General features: G+C 44.0%; 1 protein-coding gene across 1 annotated transcript in view; it reads left to right on the forward strand.

Moving 5' to 3' along the window:
• Nucleotides 1–2,639: 2,639 nt before the first annotated feature.
• muc4 (mucin 4, cell surface associated) overlaps nucleotides 2,640–21,377 on the forward strand; it is a 41,351-nt gene continuing 22,613 nt past the window's right edge. Inside the window, exons 1-2 of the mRNA XM_008119999.2 lie at nucleotides 2,640–2,753; nucleotides 13,378–19,416. Coding sequence (XP_008118206.2) covers nucleotides 2,693–2,753; nucleotides 13,378–19,416 — 6,100 coding nt within the window. The 5' untranslated portion in view covers nucleotides 2,640–2,692. The remainder of the gene's footprint in view (nucleotides 2,754–13,377; nucleotides 19,417–21,377) is intronic.

The raw sequence follows: 21,377 nt of genomic DNA on the forward strand, positions 1-21,377 counted from the left end.
AGTGGTAGTATTGAATGTCTGTTGTATGATTGTCTTTATGTTTAGTATGCACACCAAAGTGGATTATATGGCAGTGTGGAGTCAAGATAATCCAGTTCAAAGCAGATAATATAAGATTCTAAATGGGTTATATAGCTGTGTGGAAGGGCCTTGAGTCTACACTGCCATATAATCCCGTTAAAATCTGATAATCTGTGGAAGAGGCCTAAGTGAGGCCTAACTCTGCCTGTCCCCTGGGCTGAGTGGGTTGCTAGGAGACCAAGTGGGCGGAGCTTAGCCTTCAAACTGGCAGCAATTGGATAAAAACTATTATTCCTCTCCCTGTAATTAGGACTTTGTTTTTCTTTTCTTTTTTGTTGTATCAACCTAGAGCCGTGAATGATGGGTTGCGTTGTCAAATTTTGAGGTTGGGGGGCCTGTAGTTTTGTTGTTTCGTCTGCTGCCCTGATGCCATCACTCTTTTATATATATAGATTGCATTCAATTTATTACATACTAGCCTGGGTACTTGGCGATGCCCGGGTTAGGAATTTTGCAATGACAAATATTTAAAGTTCTTATTGTTTATTTTGGGGTTTTATGAATGCTTCCATTAAAAAAAATGCATAAGGATGTGAGTGAACTATAACACCCAGTATCCAAGATCAATTACCTGCAACCCTGCCAGTATTCAAAGTTGGGCATGCTGGGTATGTGTGCCAAGTGTGGTCCAGATAATCAGTGGGGGTCATCGTTAAAGCTGTCTTGGAAATACGTCACCCACAAACATACACACTTTGAGTTTTATTATAGAGATAGATTTGAGAGAAGATGTTTTTTCCAGGCTGTATGGCCATGTTCCAGAAGCATTCTCTCCTGACATTTCGCCCACATCTATGGCAGGCATCCTCTGAGACTATGAGATATATGGAGAAACTAAGCAAGGAAGGTTTATATATATCTGTGGAAAGTCCAGGGTGAGAGAAGAACTCTTTGTCAGTTGGAGGCCAGTGTGAATGTTGTAGTTAACCACCTAAATTAGCATTGAATAGCTTCATCTCCTGGCTTCTTCCTGCCTGGGAGCATCCTTTGTTCAGAGTCGTTAGCTGCCCCTGGTTGATTCATGTCTGGAACTCCTCTGTTTTCAGAGTGTTGCTTCTTATTTACTGTTCTAGTTTTTGAGTTTTTTTAAAAAATACTGATAGCCAGATTTTGTTCATTTTCATGGTTTCCTCCTTTCTGTTGAAATTGTCTATCCACATGCTTGTGGATTTCAATGGCTTCTCTGTGTAGTCTGACATGATAAGTGGTTGGAGTGGTCAAGCATTTCTGTGTTCTCAAATAATATACTGTGTCCAGGTTGGTTCATCAAGTGCTCTGCTATGGTTTTATTTATTTTATTATTTTATTTACAGTATTTATATTCCGCCCTTCTTTCTCACCCCGAAGGGGACTCAGGGCGGATTACAATGAACACATATATGGAAAACATTCAATGCCAACAGACAAACAACATATATAGACAGACACAGAGGCATTTAACTTTTTTTTTCTTTTCATTTTTCCAGCTTCACGATTCCGGCCACAGGGGGAGCTGTTGCTTCACTGTCCACTAGTGGCTGTACTTCCTCATTCCATTCCTCGTGTTTTGCTGGCAGTTTTTTTTTTGTTTCGTGTCAGGAGCAACCTGAGTCGCTTCTGGAGTGAGAGAATTGGCCGTCTGCAAGGACGTTGCCCAGGGGACGCCTGGATGTTTTTGATGTTTTTACCATCCTTATGAGAGGCTTCTCTCATGTCCCCGCATGGAGCTGGAGCTGATAGAGGGAGCTCATCCACACTCTCCCCGGGTGGGATTCGAACCTGGCAGCTTTCAGGTCAGCAACCCAACCTTCAAGTCACTTAGTCCACTACGCCATCGGGGGGCTCCGGCAGTTTTATGATGTTGTAAATTAGTTAAACTAGCCTCCCTGCATAAAGCGTACCTAAATTTCCCTAATTGACAGATGCAACTGTCTTTCGGGGCTGCATAGGTCAACAGCAAGCCGGGCTATTTATGGTCGGGGGCTTAACCCGACCGGGTTTCGAACTCATGACCTCTCGGTCAGTAGTGATTTATTGCAGCTGGTTACTAGCCAGCTGCGCCACAGCCCGGCCCCCGGTTGAATCAGTTTGCAGTGCAGGGACATGAGAGAAGCCTCCCAGAGCATGGTAAAACATCCGGGCATCCCCTGGGCAACGTCCTTGCAGACGGCCAATTCTCTCACACCGGAAGCGACTTGCAGTTTCTCAAGTTGCTCCTGATACAAAAAAATATTCTAAGTGTTGTCCTCCACAGTTGGCTCCGTCAAAAGCAAAGTGCTGCAGCCTTTCCTTGCTTGTTTATTTAACTAACTTGACTATTTGGTCCCTGTCTATGAAATGCCCAGGAGCCACGTCCGAGTCTTTTTGATTTTCCACTGTGTGTTCTTCCCCTTGCAGGGACTTTTAGCAAGGCATACCTGGTTTGCTCCAGCTTTGTGTGTGTGTGTACATTAGCAAGAAATAAGCAGGTTGGAAAAGATGGGCGGGAGGAGAGGAGTGGCTCCAGCCACCCAACAACCCACTCACCTGGTCCAGGTGAACTATAAATACCCGAAACGGGACGAGAGACGGTCCACTAAGTCCTGACAAAGGACTTCCACCCAATCTTAAACCAAATTGAATTCGCCGGTGGATGGAGACGCAAAAAGAAATGCTTTGGACCTTCCTGTGCCTCTGGGTTTGCCTGCTGTGTGGTATGTTGCCTTCTTGTGTTATGCGTTTGGTTTATATTTATTTTCCAGGGAATTTCCTATGTGCAAACTTGGGCCCTCCAGGTGTTTTGGACGAGCCAACACTGTGATGCAGCAGCACAAAAGGCCAATGCGATTCTAGGCTGCATCAATAGTATATAATGTCTTGATTGAGGGAAGTCGTATTAGTCCCACTCTCGTCTGTTTTGTACCTGGAATAATAGAGCCTTAAGCATATACTTGTCTTACCATGAACCAACACTGTGATGCAGCAGCTCAAAAGGCCAATGCGATTCTAGGCTGCATCAATAGTATATAATGTCTCGATCGAGGGAAGTCGTATTAGTCCCACTCTCGTCTGTTTTTTACCTGGAATAATAGAACCTTAAGCATATACTTGTCTTACCATGAGCCAACACTGTGATGCAGCAGCTCAAAAGGCCAATGCGATTCTAGGCTGCATCAATAGTATATAATGTCTCGATCGAGGGAAGTCGTATTAGTCCCACTCTCGTCTGTTTTTTACCTGGAATAATAGAACCTTAAGCATATACTTGTCTTACCATGAGCCAACACTGTGATGCAGCAGCTCAAAAGGCCAATGCGATTCTAGGCTGCATCAATAGTATATAATGTCTCGATCGAGGGAAGTCGTATTAGTCCCACTCTCGTCTGTTTTTTACCTGGAATAATAGAGCCTTAAGCATATACTTGTCTTACCATGAGCCAACACTGTGATGCAGCAGCTCAAAAGGCCAATGCGATTCTAGGCTGCATCAATAGTATATAATGTCTCGATCGAGGGAAGTCGTATTAGTCCCACTCTCGTCTGTTTTTTACCTGGAATAATAGAGCCTTAGGCATATACTTGTCTTACCATGAGCCAACACTGTGATGCAGCAGCTCAAAAGGCCAATACGATTCTAGGCTGCATCAATAGTATATAATGTCTCAATCGAGGGAAGTCGTATTAGTCCCACTCTCGTCTGTTTTTTACCTGGAATAATAGAACCTTAAGCATATACTTGTCTTACCATGAGCCAACACTGTGATGCAGCAGCACAAAAGGCCAATGCGATTCTAGGCTGCATCAATAGTATATAATGTCTCGATCGAGGGAAGTCGTATTAGTCCCACTCTCGTCTGTTTTTTACCTGGAATAATAGAGCCTTAAGCATATACTTGTCTTACCATGAGCCAACACTGTGATGCAGCAGCTCAAAAGGCCAATACGATTCTAGGCTGCATCAATAGTATATAATGTCTCGATCGAGGGAAGTCGTATTAGTCCCACTCTCGTCTGTTTTTTACCTGGAATAATAGAGCCTTAGGCATATACTTGTCTTACCATGAGCCAACACTGTGATGCAGCAGCTCAAAAGGCCAATACGATTCTAGGCTGCATCAATAGTATATAATGTCTCGATCGAGGGAAGTCGTATTAGTCCCACTCTCGTCTGTTTTTTACCTGGAATAATAGAGCCTTAGGCATATACTTGTCTTACCATGAGCCAACACTGTGATGCAGCAGCACAAAAGGCCAATGCGATTCTAGGCTGCATCAATAGTATATAATGTCTCGATCGAGGGAAGTCGTATTAGTCCCACTCTCGTCTGTTTTTTACCTGGAATAATAGAGGCTTAGGCATATACTTGTCTTACCATGAGCCAACACTGTGATGCAGCAGCTCAAAAGGCCAATACGATTCTAGGCTGTATATCGTGTCTCAATAGAGGGAAGTCATACTAGTCGCACTCTTTTCTGCTTCAGTCAGAACTCTTCACCTGGAATAACAGAGCAACTAAAATGGTCAAAGGTCTGGAAACTATGAATCCCTCCGAGGAGAGGCTCAGGAAGCTGAGTATATTTAGTTTGGAAGGTCAAAAGGCGACGTGATAGCCCTGTTTAAATATTTGGAAGGATGTCATATAGAGGAAGTTTGCTTCCCGCAACTCCGGATATAGAGCAGTGGGTTCAAATTGCTAAAGATTATGAAAAACACTCTAAAGAGCCAGAGCTGACCAATAGTGGACTATGCTATCCAGTGTCCACTCTGGTCACTGGTCAGACCATTTTACCTGGAATCGCACTGTGTCCAGTTCTGGGCACCGCAGTTGAAGGGAGGTGTTGATAATTTATTTATTTTATTATTATTATTATTGTATGACACAGCAAACAAGACAGATATGCTGGATTTTGTATCACAAAATCACAAATCGAACACTTCCCAAGTGTCTAGGACTGTGTCATGTATTATGATTATGATTATGATTATGATGATGATGATGATTATTATTATTATTATTTACAGTATTTATATTTCGCCCTTCTCATTCCGAAGGGCAGATTGCAATGCAAACATTCAACCACATTATTAGACATATATAGACAGACAGTAGAGGCAATTTAACATTTTCCAGCTTCCGGCTTCATGAGGGTCTACTTGATTCCGGCTACACTTTATCATCCGCTGTGACACCGAGTCCTTTTGATGGTTGTACTTTTTCATTGCTCTTCGCACACCACTGGCAGTTTTATGGTGTCGTAAATTAAGTTAAATTAGCCTCCCCGCATTAAGTGGTGCAGTAGAGTCTCACTTATCCAACATAAACGGGCCGGCAGAATGTTGGATAAGTGAATATGTTGGATAATAAGGAGGCATTAAGGAAAAGCCTATTAAACATCAAATTAGGTTATGATTTTACAAATGAAGCACCAAAACATCAGGTTAGACAACAAATTTGGCAGAAAAAGTAGTTCAGTATGCAGTAATGCTATGTAGTAATTACTGTATTTATGAATTTAGCACCAAAATATCACGATATATTGAAAACATTGATTACAAAAATGCGTTGGATAATCCAGAATGTTGGATAAGCGAGGCTTGGATAAGTGAGACTCTACTGTACCTAGATTCTCTACTTACAGCCGCAAGTGTTTTCGAGCTGCTTAAGTGGGCAGCAAGCTAGGCTATTAACAGCCGGGCTGTGGCGCAGGCTGGTTAGCAGCCAGCTGCAATAAATCACTCTGACCAAGAGGTCGTGAGTTCGAGGCCAGCCCGTGTCGGGGTGAGCACCCGACAATTAAAATAAAAAAATAGCCCCTGCTCATTGTTGACCTAAGCAACCCGAAAGATAGTTGCATCTATCAAGTAGGAAATTTAGGTACCACTTACATGTGGGGAGGCTAATTTACAACACCATAAAAATCACCCTGCCGCCGTTGGAATGAGGAAGTTGCTGTCGCAGTGGATGATGAAGCAGCTGCTCCCCTGTGGCCGGAATCAAGCATACCCTCAGGAAGCTGGAAGCTGGAGAAGGTTTAAATTGCCTCTGAGTCTGTCTCTGTCTCTGTTCTATGTTTATATGGCATTGAATGTTTGACTTATACAGTAGAGTCTCACTAATCCAAGCTAAACGGGCCAGCAGAAGCTTGGATAAGCGAATATCTTGGATTATAAGGACTGATCAAGGAAAAGCCTATTAAACATCAAATTAGGTTATGATTTTACAAATTAAGCACCAAAACTTCATGTTATACAACAAATTTGACAGAAAAAGTAGTTCAATACGCAGTAATGTTATGTTGTAATTACTGTATTTACGAATTTAGCACCAAAATATCACGATATATTGGAAACATTGACTACAAAAATGGCTTGGATTATCCAGAGGCTTGGATAAGCGAGGCTTGGATTAGTGAGACTCTACTGTATGTGTACAATGTGATCTGCCCTGAGTCCCTGAGGCTTTTAAAAAGAGGCTGGGTGGCTATCTGTCTGGGGTGCTTTGTAGTTGATTGGACTGGATGGTCTTTAGGGGACTCTTCCACTTTTATGATTTTATTTATTATCTTCCCCAACGAAGATTTAGCATCATGACAGGACACACATTAGAACAGCAGACTATGAGTTGTATCTGAGAGCTTGGAATAAATGAGTCACAAGTTACCCTTCAGTTCGGTGATACAGGAATCTCTGGCTGCTCAAAACAATTCAAGTCTCCAGGACTTTATGAACTACTTCCAAGGGCATTAAAAGAATGGACAGAAGTCATTTCAGAACCCCTGCCAATCATATCTGAGAATGTCCTTTGGAGAAAAGGAGAAGTTCCAGCAGAACGATAAACCAATATTATTCTTATTGATGATATTGTTTTATTTCAAAATGCCATAACACCTATTCAAATAGTTTATGCCAGACACTGTAAAGAATGTATTATTCCGTCTGTCAACAAAGCGTTGGCCAAACTGCTAAACCTGATGAACAAACTTGTCCCCTTAGAAATAAAACAATACAATGTTTTCAAAATAATTAGAAGCCTTTAGCAGAAAACACTGGTACAACATTTAAAGGCTGGTCCATAATACGAGGGTTGAATGAAAAATAATGCCTCCGCCTTCATAACTCCTGAACAAACGGCAGTCCTGGTCTGCGGCAGGTCCTGGCTTGTTCAGTAGACTCTCTTCTACAGTTCCATTTCGCAGGAAGCCTTAGCATTGGACGGTTGTGTTGTTAAAGTGTGAAGTATGGAACCCTGCGCAGACGGGGAAGCCTTAGCATTGAACGGTTGTGTTGTTAAAGTGCAAAGTATGGAACCCTGCGCAGACGGGGAAGCCTTAGCATTGAACGGTTGTGTTGTTAAAGTGCAAAGTATGGAACCCTGCGCAGACGGGGAAGCCTTAGCATTGAACGGTTGTGTTGTTAAAGTGCAAAGTATGGAACCCTGCGCAGACGGGGAAGCCTTAGCATTGAACGGTTGTGTTGTTAAAGTGCAAAGTATGGAACCCTGCGCAGACGGGGAAGCCTTAGCATTGAACGGTTGTGTTGTTAAAGTGCAAAGTATGGAACCCTGCGCAGACGGGGAAGCCTTAGCATTGAATGGTTGTGTTGTTAAAGTGTGAAGTATGGAACCCTGCACAGACGGGGAAACCTTAGCATTCAATGGTTGTGTTGTTAAAGTGCGAAGTATGGAACCCTGCACAGACGGGGAAACCTTAGCATTCAATGGTTGTGTCAGAGACAGAACGCCAGCAAGTAAAACAAAACTCAGTTTATTGAGGTTACAGAACTAAAAACGCCCGTAGGAAACAAAGAACAGGGCAAACACTTGACTTCAGTGGGATAAATAACAAAAAACAGCTCAGTTTGAGCTTAAATGGTTCAAAAGGATAAACCGGGTTAAACAGCAGTGTAATCCGGATTAAATCAAAGTGCTTACTTCAGCTTGGCAAACAATGCAAACAAAAGAGGATCAACAGGAGTTAGAATGTAAACAAAAGACTGGTAGCAGATTCCTCTCTGCTACTCAGAAACAGCAGGGGAGTAAAACAGGCTTGTTTATTCCTCCCTGCAGCGAACGAAAGCGTGGTCGTAGTCAGGATTCAGGTTTAGGGTAACGGCAGTCAGCAGGGTCCCAATCCGGTCCAGAAGATCAATAGCCAAGCGTAGTCGTCAAGGAATCCAAAGGTCTCACCGATAGCCAGCAGCAGGGTTAATCCGGAATCGTAGTCAGTCAGTCCAGCGTCAATCCAGTGTAAGTAGGTATTGCCCGTCAAAAAGACGACAGAGGTTCAAGGTATCCAGTAGCGAATCACACCCGTCTTCAGGAAGTTCCCCAACAAAAGCCCAAGCGTCCGTCCAGATTACCTTGCCCAACGCAATTAGACATTGGTCCCAAACCCCATTTTATCCCAGTTCAAGCTCATCATCGCTGTCAGCTGCCATCCCAATTCCAGACGCCCCAACATCATCATCCTCATCAGAGCTTAAGCACCTATGACTACGCCCCACAGCATCCCCATCTGTGGATCCCGCTCCATCCCTCCAACCAGTCCATGGGTCTGATCCTGCAACCCGCCAATCACCTCCCACGCTTTCATTGCCTGTTTCCCCAACACCCAAATCCTCCCTCACACGAGTCCATTCCATGTCATCCTCCTCCGAGCTGACCATCTCTTCCTCCAAACCCTGAGAAAAACCCTCAAATGAGTCCTCATGTGTCGGCTCTGCAAACAAATCCCGGAGCCGTTTTCTTTCACGCTCCTTGAGAGTGTCTGACTCTCGAGGAGTCTTACGACCCCTTCTTCCATTACCAGAGCCCGAAGGCTCAACCATAACAGGTTGTGTTGTTAAAGTGCGAAGTATGGAACCCTGCACAGACGGGGAAGCCTTAGCATTGGACGGTTGTGTTGTTAAAGTGCAAAGTATGGAACCTGCACAGACAGGGAAGCCTTAGCATTGAACGGTTGTGTTGTTAAAGTGCGAAGTATGGAACCCTGCGCAGACGGGGAAGCCTTAGCATTGGACGGTTGTGTTGTTAAAGTGCGAAGTATAGAACCCTGCGCAGACGGGGAAGCCTTAACATTGGACGGTTGTGTTGTTAAAGTGCGAAGTATGGAACCCTGCACAGACGGGGAAGCCTTAGCATTGGACGGTTGTGTTGTTAAAGTGCAAAGTATGGAACCTGCACAGACAGGGAAGCCTTAGCATTGAACGGTTGTGTTGTTAAAGTGCGAAGTATGGAACCCTGCACAGACGGGGAAGCCTTAGCATTGAACGGTTGTGTTGTTAAAGTGCAAAGTATGGAACCTGCACAGACAGGGAAGCCTTAGCATTGAACGGTTGTGTTGTTAAAGTGCGAAGTATGGAACCCTGCGCAGACGGGGAAGCCTTAGCATTGGACGGTTGTGTTGTTAAAGTGCGAAGTATAGAACCCTGCGCAGACGGGGAAGCCTTAACATTGGACGGTTGTGTTGTTAAAGTGCAAAGTATGGAACCCTGCGCAGACGGGGAAGCTTTAGCATTGAACGGTTGTGTTGTTAAAGTGAGAAGTATGGAACCCTGCGCAGACGGGGAAGCCTTAGCATTGAACGGTTGTGTTGTTAAAGTGAGAAGTATGGAACCCTGCGCAGACGGGGAAGCCTTAGCATTGAACGGTTGTGTTGTTAAAGTGAGAAATATGGAACCCTGCGCAGACGGGGAAGCCTTAGCATTGAACAGTTGTGTTGTTAAAGTGCCAAGTATGGAACCCTGCGCAGACGGGGAAGCCTTAGCATTGAACGGTTGTGTTGTTAAAGTGAGAAGTATGGAACCCTGAGCAGACAGGGAAGCCTTAGCATTGAACGGCTGTGTTGTTAAAGTGCGAAGTATGGAACCCTGCGCAGACGGGGAAGCCTTAGCATTCAATGGTTGTGTGTTTTTTTTATTTTTTATTTCTTTTTGATACATCATAACAATTAACTATTTTTGCCATACATAACTTATTTCAGTATACATTGTTCCAAAGGTAACTATTTCTTAAATGACATTTTAAACAGTCCTTAGAAATGGAACTGTAGAGGAGAGCCTACTGAACAAGCCAGGACCTGCCGCAGACCAGGACTGCCGTCTGTTCAGGAGTTACGAAGGTGGAGGCATTACTTTTCACTCAACCCTCGTAGTGTTGCATGATTAAAAAACACATTGTCAGAAAGCAGAGCAAGATTTGACTTTGAATATGTTTTCATGGTTTGTGTTGTTGAAGGCTTTCATGGTCGGAATCAGTGTGTTGCTGTGAGTTTTCCAGGATGTCTGGCCATGTTTCAGAAGCATTCTCTCCTGACATTTCACCCACATCTATGGTAGGCATCCTCAGAAGTTGTGAGCTCTGTTGGAAACTAGGCAAGTGGGGTTTATATATATATATATGTTGAAAGTCCACGGTGGAAGAAAGAAAGAACTCTGTAAAGATTTAGTAAAGAAAGTAATGATAAGGAGGAAGGCAGTTAGGGAAAAAAGAGAAGAAAACAAATAAAATAAAATAAAATATAGGTGTATGGTTTGACTTCCCATCTTTGTTTCAAGAGATCTTCTTTTGTCTTTTTATTGTGTTCCTTTCTTTTTTTAGCTCCCATTTATTGAATTATCCTTCATATGCAAGACGGATCTGTTATGAAAGTTGTTCCATTTTTCTTAGCAAAGTCTCTGAAGCCTGACTAGTCTGTTCATAAATACATACATACATACATACAAAGACACAAGAAATATTAAAAATAAAATTCCAACTAGAACCAGAAACATATCTATTAGGATTAATGAATAATAAGTTGAATGAAAATCAAGATAGAGTACTCTTCCATGTGAATACAGTGGCCAGGCTCTTATTAGCTAGAGTCTGGAAAGAAAAGAGAATGCCGACTACAGAGGAATGGTTAGTCAAAGTTATGGATATACAGTAGAGTCTCACTTATCCAACACTCACTTATCCAACGTTCTGGATTATCCAACGCATTTTTGTAGTAAATGTTTTCAAAACATTGTGATATTTTGGTGCTAAATTTGTAAATACAGCAATTACTACATAGCATTACTGCGTATTGAACTACTTTTTCTGTCAAATTTGTTGTATAACATGATGTTTTGGTGCTTAATTTGTAAAATCATAACCTAATTTGATGCTTAATAGTCTTTTCCTTAATGCCTCATTATCCAACATATCCACTTATCCAACATTCTGCTGGCCCGTTTATGTTGAATAAATGAGACTCTACTGTAATACAAATGGACTGTCTAACACAAAAATTAAGAGAGGGGAAAAACAGGGATACTGTTGTGACTCAGCCTTTGTGTGACTCTGATGAGGATTCTGGGATGCAGTTTCAGAATGATGGGATTCAGGTTCAGGATGAGTTTCAGGATGACTCTGACGGGAATTACGGGATTCAGGTGCAGAGTGTTCTTGCTGTGGGAGATGAGGAGCAGGGAGGCTTTCCCTTGGGAAGAAATGATGTTGTTACTGATGATGGTTTTCAGGTGCAAGAAGCAGAAAGGGAGAGCAGCTCCCAGCCTCAGCCTGATAACACTAACGAAGCCTTGAAAGTGAAAGCGATGAGGCCGCTTCTCTAGATCGGGCCAGTCATCTGGAATTTCGGGGTTGCACAGAAGTCTCAGAATAGCAAATAAGAGGGAGGTCAAAGGGCAAAGAAATGCCTTCATGTTATGCTATTAAAACAGTCTGCTGAGAGGGAAATCTGTTAGCAGGTGTGTGTATAGCGGAACCAGCAGCGTCCAGTTAACACCATGTACAAAAGACTCAGATCAGGCAGAGGAATTAAAAGAACAAAGAAAACTTGTTGAGTTGAAGTCAAATAAACAGTTCAGCAATCGTACAACGTCCTTGTCGTTGCATAGGATCAATAACTAATCAATCAGCATTCAATATATACAGCATAGCATATTTAAACTGCTACTTGACCGTAGCTAGAGAGCCTGTCTTTTCTGTGCTCTCCCTACAAGCCCAGATTCCCCACTGACAAACCAAGCCATCTGCCAGCAAACTGATACATTGTTTGAGGCGTGGCTTGCCTCTGCAAAAAGCTCAACTCCCCTTTTGAAGAGATCTCATGCAAGCAACTTTGCAAGGATTTCTTTACACACACACACATAGCAATTTGGCGCAATAAAATCTTCGTCAATGCAATTTCCTCGCTTGAATCAAGAACCAAGTCTGCTTTCCTGTATTATCTTGTAGCCTGGATGTATACTCATTTCTGGGACTTTGGTTTTATTTGAAAGGACCTTGTTTCATGCCTAATGTTTCCATGGATTTGTTCTTACAGCCTTGTTTTTGCAACTATCTTTTGGAACTGAACGTTTGCCTTTTATGAACTATCTTTTCCTATTGCCGAATAAACTACAAAAGACTACTTTTGGTGTACAACTCAAAACGCAGATGTCTATAGTCTACAGTGAAACATAAAAAGGATAGTATGGTATGTAATGTGTGAGTACTATGTTAGTAATGTAATATTATCTTCTATATAAACAACTTTTAGTGGCACTTGTTATGCAAGCTGCCAAAGAAGGGGATTATGGTATCTAATTAACATCAATCAAAATTGGATTTGATTAGAAACAGTGGTAGATCATAGCCCTCTAGAATCTCTTACATTTACTGATAGCATATATTACAATGAATACTTTACTTTAGGTTTCCACTACCTGTATTCACTTTGACTACATTAGTATAATTCTTAACATAAATGGAATACACTCAGCAACACTTACAAAGGTATTATGGAAAACTATTCCTCTTTATAGTTTCAGTGTCACTTCTGTCAAATAGAAATCAAAACCAGACAAAGTCTTATTGTTGACTTAATAACAATCAAAATAGTTGTCGCAGCGTTAAATCGAGGTAAATAAACAGTTCTTAACATATATATGTATAACAAGACAACCCTTCACATAAGTCTTAACATAAAACTGTTGTAGTCTCTAGATTGGATAAGATTGTAAGATTGTATATACTATCAGTAAATGTAAGAGATTCTAGAGGGCTATGATCTATCACTGTTTCTAATCAAATCCAATTTTGATTGATGTTAATTAGATACCATAATCCCCTTCTTTGGCAGCTTGCATAACAAGTGCCACTAAAAGTTGTTTATATAGAAGATAATATTACATTACTAACATAGTACTCACACATTACATACCATACTATCCTTTTTACGTTTCACTACTTTTGGTGTACAGTCTGGTGTCTTGAGCAAGGTGAAGCTAACCTGAGGTGCAACAGATACGATTTTTAAAAGCTTTTCAATGTGAATGTGGAAATTTAATGGCACTTTGTTGCTTCCTTCCAGAGCCCGGGCTGGCGGCAGCCATTCCCGTTGCCACCGACTGGCCAGCCACAGAAGCAGATGGCTTCACGGACGACTACCCTCTCTCCTGGTGGACCAGCAGTGACTATTTTGATCCCACCACGGCAAGCACCACGGAGGAGACCTTCACGATTCAAAGCACAGTCTCAACAGCAGGAGCTTTAGGAACCTCTGAAGGAAAGCCAGGCACCGAGAGGGAGGAGAACACCCCAGATCCTCTAGAAGGAGAAATGCAGAATTCTGTGTTGGCCTCCAAGGTTGATTCTGCAACTAAGGCGACCAACCAAGTTGAAATCCCACCTCCAGGAGAAGAGATAGATGGGGCCACAGAGGTCCCTGGTATGGAAAAGGAAGCCTCACCCCAAGGAAATTCTTCAAAGACATTTTTAGAAAAGGGGACAGTTCAAACCACTCCACCTATCCCAAGCTCCGTAGAAGTTCTTTCCCCTTCCTTTTCGGATGATGGGCCAGAAACTACAGAACTTGTATCAGATGCCAATGCCGCTGTAACTGATTCTTCATTTGTCCCCGCATCTGCCAATGAAGATGGTTTGGGTGAGAAGACCTTGGATGCCACCACCGGAGAAACAAATAGAGACAGTGAACTAAACCCAACGCTTGCTTCATGGAAAGGTACTCCAGGTAGGGAAGGTGAAACACCACAACCTTTCCCAGATGCTAACAGCGAGGCAGTGGCTCCATTGTCCACCCCACCTGCTCCTTTCACAGAAGAACTACCCATGGAAGAACCAGGAGCAACTCCTGCCAACGATGGACACTTGGTTCCACCAACCTCAGGGGATGGCACTGCAGAAGAAGAACCATCTCCCTCATTGCCACCTCTGGATTTGCTACCACCAAGGAACATACCTGTTGGGTCCTCAGAGTTGAGTGAGCCTGCCACTGTTTCCATTCAACCATCTCCCAGCAGTGAGGACAACCCAGGTGCAGAATCAACCATTGCAGATGGAAGGGGTGACTCAGATGCCTCCGTTTCAGTCCCAGTTCCTGGCAATGAGGCAGAGCCAACCATCATTCCATCCTGGGAAGAACCAGAGATGGGCCCAGAAAGCCCAACTGACGTCACCCCTGAAGAATCAGAAGACCCCAAGGGTCCAGAAACATCTAATTCCCCTCCGGCAGGTAGTCCAGCAGACCTTCTTCCCAGTGTAGCCTATCCGAATGACCTTCCTTCAAGACCTTCAGATCTGGATTCTGATGCAACACCAGCTCCTCCATTTGGGCTTTCCATGCCTCCAGGTTATTCTTCTCTGTTGCCAGAAGATGATGAGATGCAGACAGTCTCTGTAACTAAAGAAGAAGCAGAGGAAGGCTCCGGAACACCAAGCAACAATGAAATACCTTTCACCTTGGCATCTCCTCAGCAAGAAGAGAGAACTGAGATACCAGAGGGAGGTATTTCAGCAACAGAAGTGCCGAAGGGAGATGTTTCTGTAGGACTTGGAACAACCTCACCATTGAAGCCTGGGGAGGAAACAACCAATTCAAAACTGGCAGAAAATGAGCAACCTACCATATCTGATGGTGCTGCTGTCCAGAGTGAAATTACTCCTTCAGAGATGACACCAGGTAGTTCTGCCGAGGTGGCAGGAGAGGAACTAGAAGGTTTGAAGGACATGGAAACAACTTCTCCTTCTGCTCCAGAGTATGAAGCAGCAGCCAATGATCAAGAAGCTTCTGGAGAAACAGCCTTCACCCCATCACAGACTGGTGCTTCTTCTGAAGGGCAAGGAGAAGAAAACTCTGGAAATGCAGGTCCTCTTTCTGAAGAGAGTACAGCAGTTCCAGAACCAGGTGCTACTTCTGGATCAGCCTCAAATGAGGAAGGAGAGAGCAGGACAGATTCCCCACCATCTGATGCTGAGCTGGATTCAACAGAAGGAACACCGCTGCCTGTCGGAGGTTCAGGGTCCTTGGAGGATGGAGAATCTTCAAGTCCATCACCTGTAGAGAATGCAGTGGCTTCAGAATCTGCTTCAACAGAAGCTCCATCAAGTAACTCATTTGGGTCTCCAGATGCTTCCCAACCAGAGGATAACATGCAAGCAGACTTGGAAGCTACTGATGGGTCTCAGGAACCAGATGGCTCTGTTGAGGAGGAAGTACCTTCTGCCCCATCCACTGCAGACACTGGATCAGCTACTGATGGAGCAACATTTTCTGGAACCAGTGGAGAAACTGTACCCTCTGGAGATGTGACGGTAGGAGCTCCTTCCGAGTCAGAAGCTAATAAGGGGACTTTTTCAGAGAGCAACAATCTGGATAAAATCAATACTCCGTCCTCAGAGCTAGCACCAACTTCAGAAAATGGAATGGCAACAAGTGCACAACGTTCTTCAGAAATAACAGATGATGGTTCTGGAGACTTTTCTCCCTTTATTGCAGGCAGTGAGACCTCAACAAAAGTTGAAGGACTATCAGGGGGAACATCTCCTACACTTCTTGATGGTACATCTTCTGAGTCTTTCACTTCAGAGGCTGAAGAAGGAGAAGGCTCCCCAAGCCCACCTTCTGCTCCAACTTCTTCGGAAAAGGATGGAGAGACATCTGCAACAAGTGCGGCCTCAGGAGAAGGCTCTCCTTCTGGTTCAGGCAAAACGTCAAATTCGTTGCTTGTTTCAAAACTATCAGGAGTTCAATCAGGCGATTCCTACCAGCCATCTCCAGATAATGCATTACAATCAGGGTCTGTAGCTTCTGGGAAGGAAACATCTCTGGATCCATCAGCCACAGAGTCACAAACTGTCTTGCCCTCCACGGAAGGGCTGGGAAGTGCTGGCTCCAGCTTGGAAGATGGTGAGCAACCTCAACAATCTCCAGATGATACAGCTTCACAAGGGGTGAGCCAAGAATTGGAAAATAGTTCTAGTGTGGATGAGAAGGTAGCAACTTTGGATCCATCATCTGCAGAACCACAAAACGTGTTGCTCTCCACTGAAAGGCTGGGAAGTGCTGGCTCCAGCTTGGAAGATGGTGAGGAACCTCTACTGTCTCCAGATGATACAGCTCCTGAGGGGGCAGAACAATCAGAAGATTCTTCCAATGTGAAGGAAGAGGAAACATCTATGGCTCCATTGGACACAGCATCACAATCAGCTTCTGATGGAGTAGAAATGAATGCTTCACCACCAGGAGAGAATGAGGAGTCTCAGTTGTCCCCAGATGACACACTGAAAATGGGATCTGAGTCAGCTTCTGAGGCAGGAAAAGAACCCAAAGACATTTCTGTTACGAGTGGGATGAAACCATCTTCTACTGAAGGAGTGGACACTTCCTTCTCAGGGATACCAGTGGAATCCCAACCATCCCCAGACGGTGCTACCAATAGTGACACAGGTCCTGGAGCTTTTGATGAGGTGGAACAATGGGAAGGCTCTTCGCCTGTAAATGAAGAGGAAACACCTTCAGAATTATCCTCCACAGAGTTACCCGGAACATCTGGAGCTGGAGACACATCTGGAGGAACTGGGAAAGGGAAGCCCTTCCTGTCTGCTGAAGAGGCAGAAGTGCCCCCCTCTGTGTCTGCAGCTGCCGAAGGATCTCAGGAATCTCTCAATGGTGCAACAGAAGGTCCTGGAGATTCTAGTGAAGTAAAAATATCAGATGGCTCCTCCAGTCTGAGTGGGATGGGAGCATCTTTGGCCCCATTAGCTGCAGAATCATCCTCTCCATCTGAAGAAGGGGTGGTCTCTGCCAGTGCAGAGTCAGGAAATGATGGAGGATCTCAACCATCTCCAGATGGTGCAGAGCCAGAACAACCAAGCAGCTTTTCCAGCACAACTGAGAAGGAATCATCCTTGACTCCACTAGGCACAGAGGCACAACCAGGCCCTTCTTCTCCTGATGGCGTACAAAATGATGCCTTATCAACATCTGGTTCACCAACATCAACTAGTGAAGAAACTCAGCTGCCTCCAGGATATGCAGATAGAGCAGGCGCTGAAGCAGGAGAAGAGTCAGGAGATGTTTCTGCCACAAGGTCACCACTAACCTCTCTTTCCAAAGAAGGAGTTGGAGATTCTGTTTTGGGGTTGGGAAGTTCTGTAGGATCTCAATCATCTCCAGATGCTGCTGAAGCAACAGCAACAGAGCCAGGAGCTTCTGCGGAAGCCGAGCAATGGGGAAGCTCTTCTGCTGCAAGGGAAGAGGACATAATATCTTCAGGTTCATCAGCCACAAAGTCACCTGGGACATCTCCAGATGAAGGGCTGACCAATGATGTGGAATCACAGGCATCTGGTGCACAAACAACTGGAATTTCAGCTTCTGGGGAGGAAGAAGGATCTCCATCAGATACAGGATCACAGTCACTTGGGACATCTACTGGTGAAGAGGTCTCTGGAGGACTTGGTGAGGAAAAATCTTATCCTGCTGCTGGCTTGGATTCAGTGGGTACCAAATCCACTTCTTCTTCGGAGACAGGCCAGAATCCAGAAAGTACAGTAAATCTGGGAGGGAATTCTGGGCCAATGGATGACGGAGAACCTCTCAGTCAGTCCTCCCCAGTTGATGATGGGTCAGTGACGGAAGTGGTCTCCAAACCTCCAGGAGAGAACTTGCTTTCTGGTTCCACATCTCCTGATGGGGCTGTGGCCATCCAAGGAACACCCGGCCAGACCCCTGACATTAGAGATCCATCCCTGATGCCCTCACAGACTGGAGATGTTGGTGACAACATGGCAAGTCCAGGAGTTGCAGAAAATGATCTATTGACGCTACCTGGGCAACCTGCTCCTTCTTATACCGACACTGGATTAAGTTCTTCTCCAATGACAGAAGTAGATATGGAGAACCTTGCAGGAGGCATGGGAAGTGGCACAGGGGTATCCAATAGCATCGGGGCTTCTCTTCAATCATCTGGATCTGGAGGCACAGATCAACAATCAGGAATGGCATCCTCTTCTTCTAGTGATACCCAGCCACTTGGATCCTACGATTCTGAAAACACTGGAAATGTGGCTGGAGAACCATCTTCTCAGGATCAAGCAGGAGATGCTGTATTGATTCGCAAAGAACCAGGCAAAGTGGACTCTGTCCCCACAGATTTGGGCATCCAAGGTACTGGATCTTCACTTAATGGACTTTCAAGCTCTTCTGATGAAGCATCTGTGGGGAACACCAAAGATTTATCTCCCACAACTTCTGAAGGAAGAGGTGATGTTTCAGCAGCTGAGAAGGGAACATCCACAGCATCCAATGAAGCTCAACCTTCCCTCTCTGACACAACGTTGTGTCCACCAACACCACAATTGCCTCCTGCGGAATCAGGACCTGAGGTCAATGCTGGGATGTCTTCTCCGTCTTCAAAGGTTGGCGTCCCAGAAGGTCCTGGAGACACACTTTCTGGAAAGTCACCTACCTCGGTCCTTGCATCTTCCAACAGCATCTCAGAGGCCACAAAGTCAGGATCTATGAGTGGCTCCAGCACCTCGTTGTTGCCTGATTCTTCTGCAACTGCGGTGGTCAGCAAAGGTAAACCTGGTGGAACCAAAGCATCTTCTACAAGTAAATCTGGTGCTTCAATTGTAGCATCAGGAGTTGGTCCCAGCTCTGGGAAATCCACAAAAACTACCAGCATGACGTCCAAGAAGAAGGAAGAGGGCAAGCTCCCTGAAAAGGGAGGAGAGAGCAAAACGTCAGGAAAGAAAGAAGACAGCAAAAAAGTAGATAAAGAGGACAACAAAAAGGCAAATAAAGACACAACAAAGGTGGATAAAGAAGACAGCAAAAAGGCAGATAAAGGCAGCAAAACGTCAGATGAAGAAGATACCAAAAAGTCAGATAAAGATGACATCAAGAAGTTAGATAAAGAGAGCAAAAAGTCAGACAAAAAAGATGCCAAAAAGTCAGACAAAGAAGACAGCAAAAAGCCAGACGAGAAAGAAGATGGCAAGAAACCAGGCAACAAACCCGACTCAAGTCCCCCAAATTCCAAGATAACAATGACTGCCAGTGACAAGTCGGCCACAATGAACCCTGCCCCTGCAGCTTCACTTTCAGGTTGGTTGGATGGGAATCTACACATGCATTTGATTTATTTATGGGTTTATATCCGGTATAGATGAACTTGGGCCTTCCAGATGTTTTGGACTGCAACTCCCACCATTCCTAACAGCCTCAGGCCCCTTCCTTTCCCCCCTCAGCCGCTTAAGCGGCTGAGGGGGGAAAGGAAAGGGCCTGAGGCTGTTAGGAATGGTGGGAGTTGAAGTCCAAAACATCTGGAGGACCCAACTTTGCCCATGCCTGGCCTATATGCTCAAATCTTGTTAGTAGTAGATTTGAAGTCCTTCCACTCCTCTTGACTATGGCAGATATGCCTTATATGCAATTACACACCAGCAACTACAGTATATACATATTTGATAGTACTGCTGCGGTCATCCAGGTGTTCTTGGACTACAGTTCCCAGCATCCTGCTCTCCATTGGCTGGCTAGGCTTCAAATAGCCAAGGATGACTGAGAACATGACATTATTAAATGTACATTTATAATTAACTATTGACACAAAACATAGGAGGCCATTACCAATTGGAGTTGTAAGAGACTTGTCCCCGAGTCTGTTCAGCGCATTCAAAGGGAGGAAAAATGAGAATTCTAAAGAGAGCGAAAAAAGAGAGAAAACAAGCCTTTTATTGCTATTTATTTATTATTTATTTACAGTATTTATATTCTGCCCTTCTCACCCCGAAGGGGACTCAGGGCAGATCACATTATATACATACAGGGCAAACATTCAATGCCCATATACACACAGAACCGAGATAGAGACAGACAGACGCAGAGGCAATTTAACCTTCTCCTGAGGGGATGTTTGATTCTGGCCACAGGGGGGAGCAGCTGCTTCATCATCCACTCTGACGGCACTTCCTCATTCCAGGTCGTAAATTAGTTAAACTTGCCTCCCCCACTTTATAAGTGGTACCTTATTTCCTACTTGATAGATGCAACTATCTTTTGGGTTGCTAGGTCAGCAACGAGCAGGAGCTATTTTTAATTTTTAATTGACAGGTGCTTACCCTGCCACGGACTGGCCTCGAACTCATGACCTCATAGTCAGAGTGATTTATTGCAGCAGACTGCTCACCAGCCTGCGCCACAGCCCGGCCCCATAGCTATGATAAGGCAAAACAGCCGTACACACACCAAGGTCTGTACCATACAAATAGCTGCTGCAAAGCGTGTCGCAGTTAACAAAGAATATATATCTTGGCTTATCTAAACTTGACCAATTGCTGATGGTCTTCCTCACCTTCCACACCTATTTTGTCACAAGTGATGTCTGAGACCTAACTTGTTTACTCTGAGCTAGCTTCTCTCCTTGGAACTTTCTGGAGAAAGGCACCAGCTCAAAAGGGAGGGGCACAGGTCCTTTGTTGCACATACTACAGTAGAGTCTTGCTTATCCAACGTTCTGGATTATCCAACGCATTTTTGTAATCAATGTTTTCAATACATCATGATATTTTGGTGCTAAATTCATAAATACAGTAATTACTACATACCATTACTGCGTATTGAACTACTTTTTCTGTCAAATTTGTTGTATAACATGATGTTTTGGTGCTTAATTTGTAAAATCATAACCTAATTTGATGTTTAATAGGCTTTTCCTTAATGCCTCCTTATTATCCAAGATATTCGCTTATCCAAGCTTCTGTCGGCCCGTTTACGTTGGATAAGTGAGACTCTACTGTACTTTGGTTCATACACAATGTTTACATTGTCTATATAAAAAGGCTAATATGACATATGCAGAGGCAAAGCTATATATGCAAAAGTTTACTATTTTCTGGCTTATGGTGCCTTCACTGTGTCTTCTAGAAAAGGGTCAGAATATTTGGGAACATTTCTAGATTTTGGGAGAGAAGTCTTCTCAATGGCTATTTAGCTAAATGGGTTCCTTTATGTCCACAGGTATTATTTCTCTTAATTGAGAGTGTTCATCATTTTCAGTAATTAAC

The sequence above is a fragment of the Anolis carolinensis genome, chromosome 3 (assembly GCF_035594765.1).
Source record: "Anolis carolinensis isolate JA03-04 chromosome 3, rAnoCar3.1.pri, whole genome shotgun sequence".
Lineage (NCBI taxonomy): Eukaryota > Metazoa > Chordata > Lepidosauria > Squamata > Dactyloidae > Anolis > Anolis carolinensis.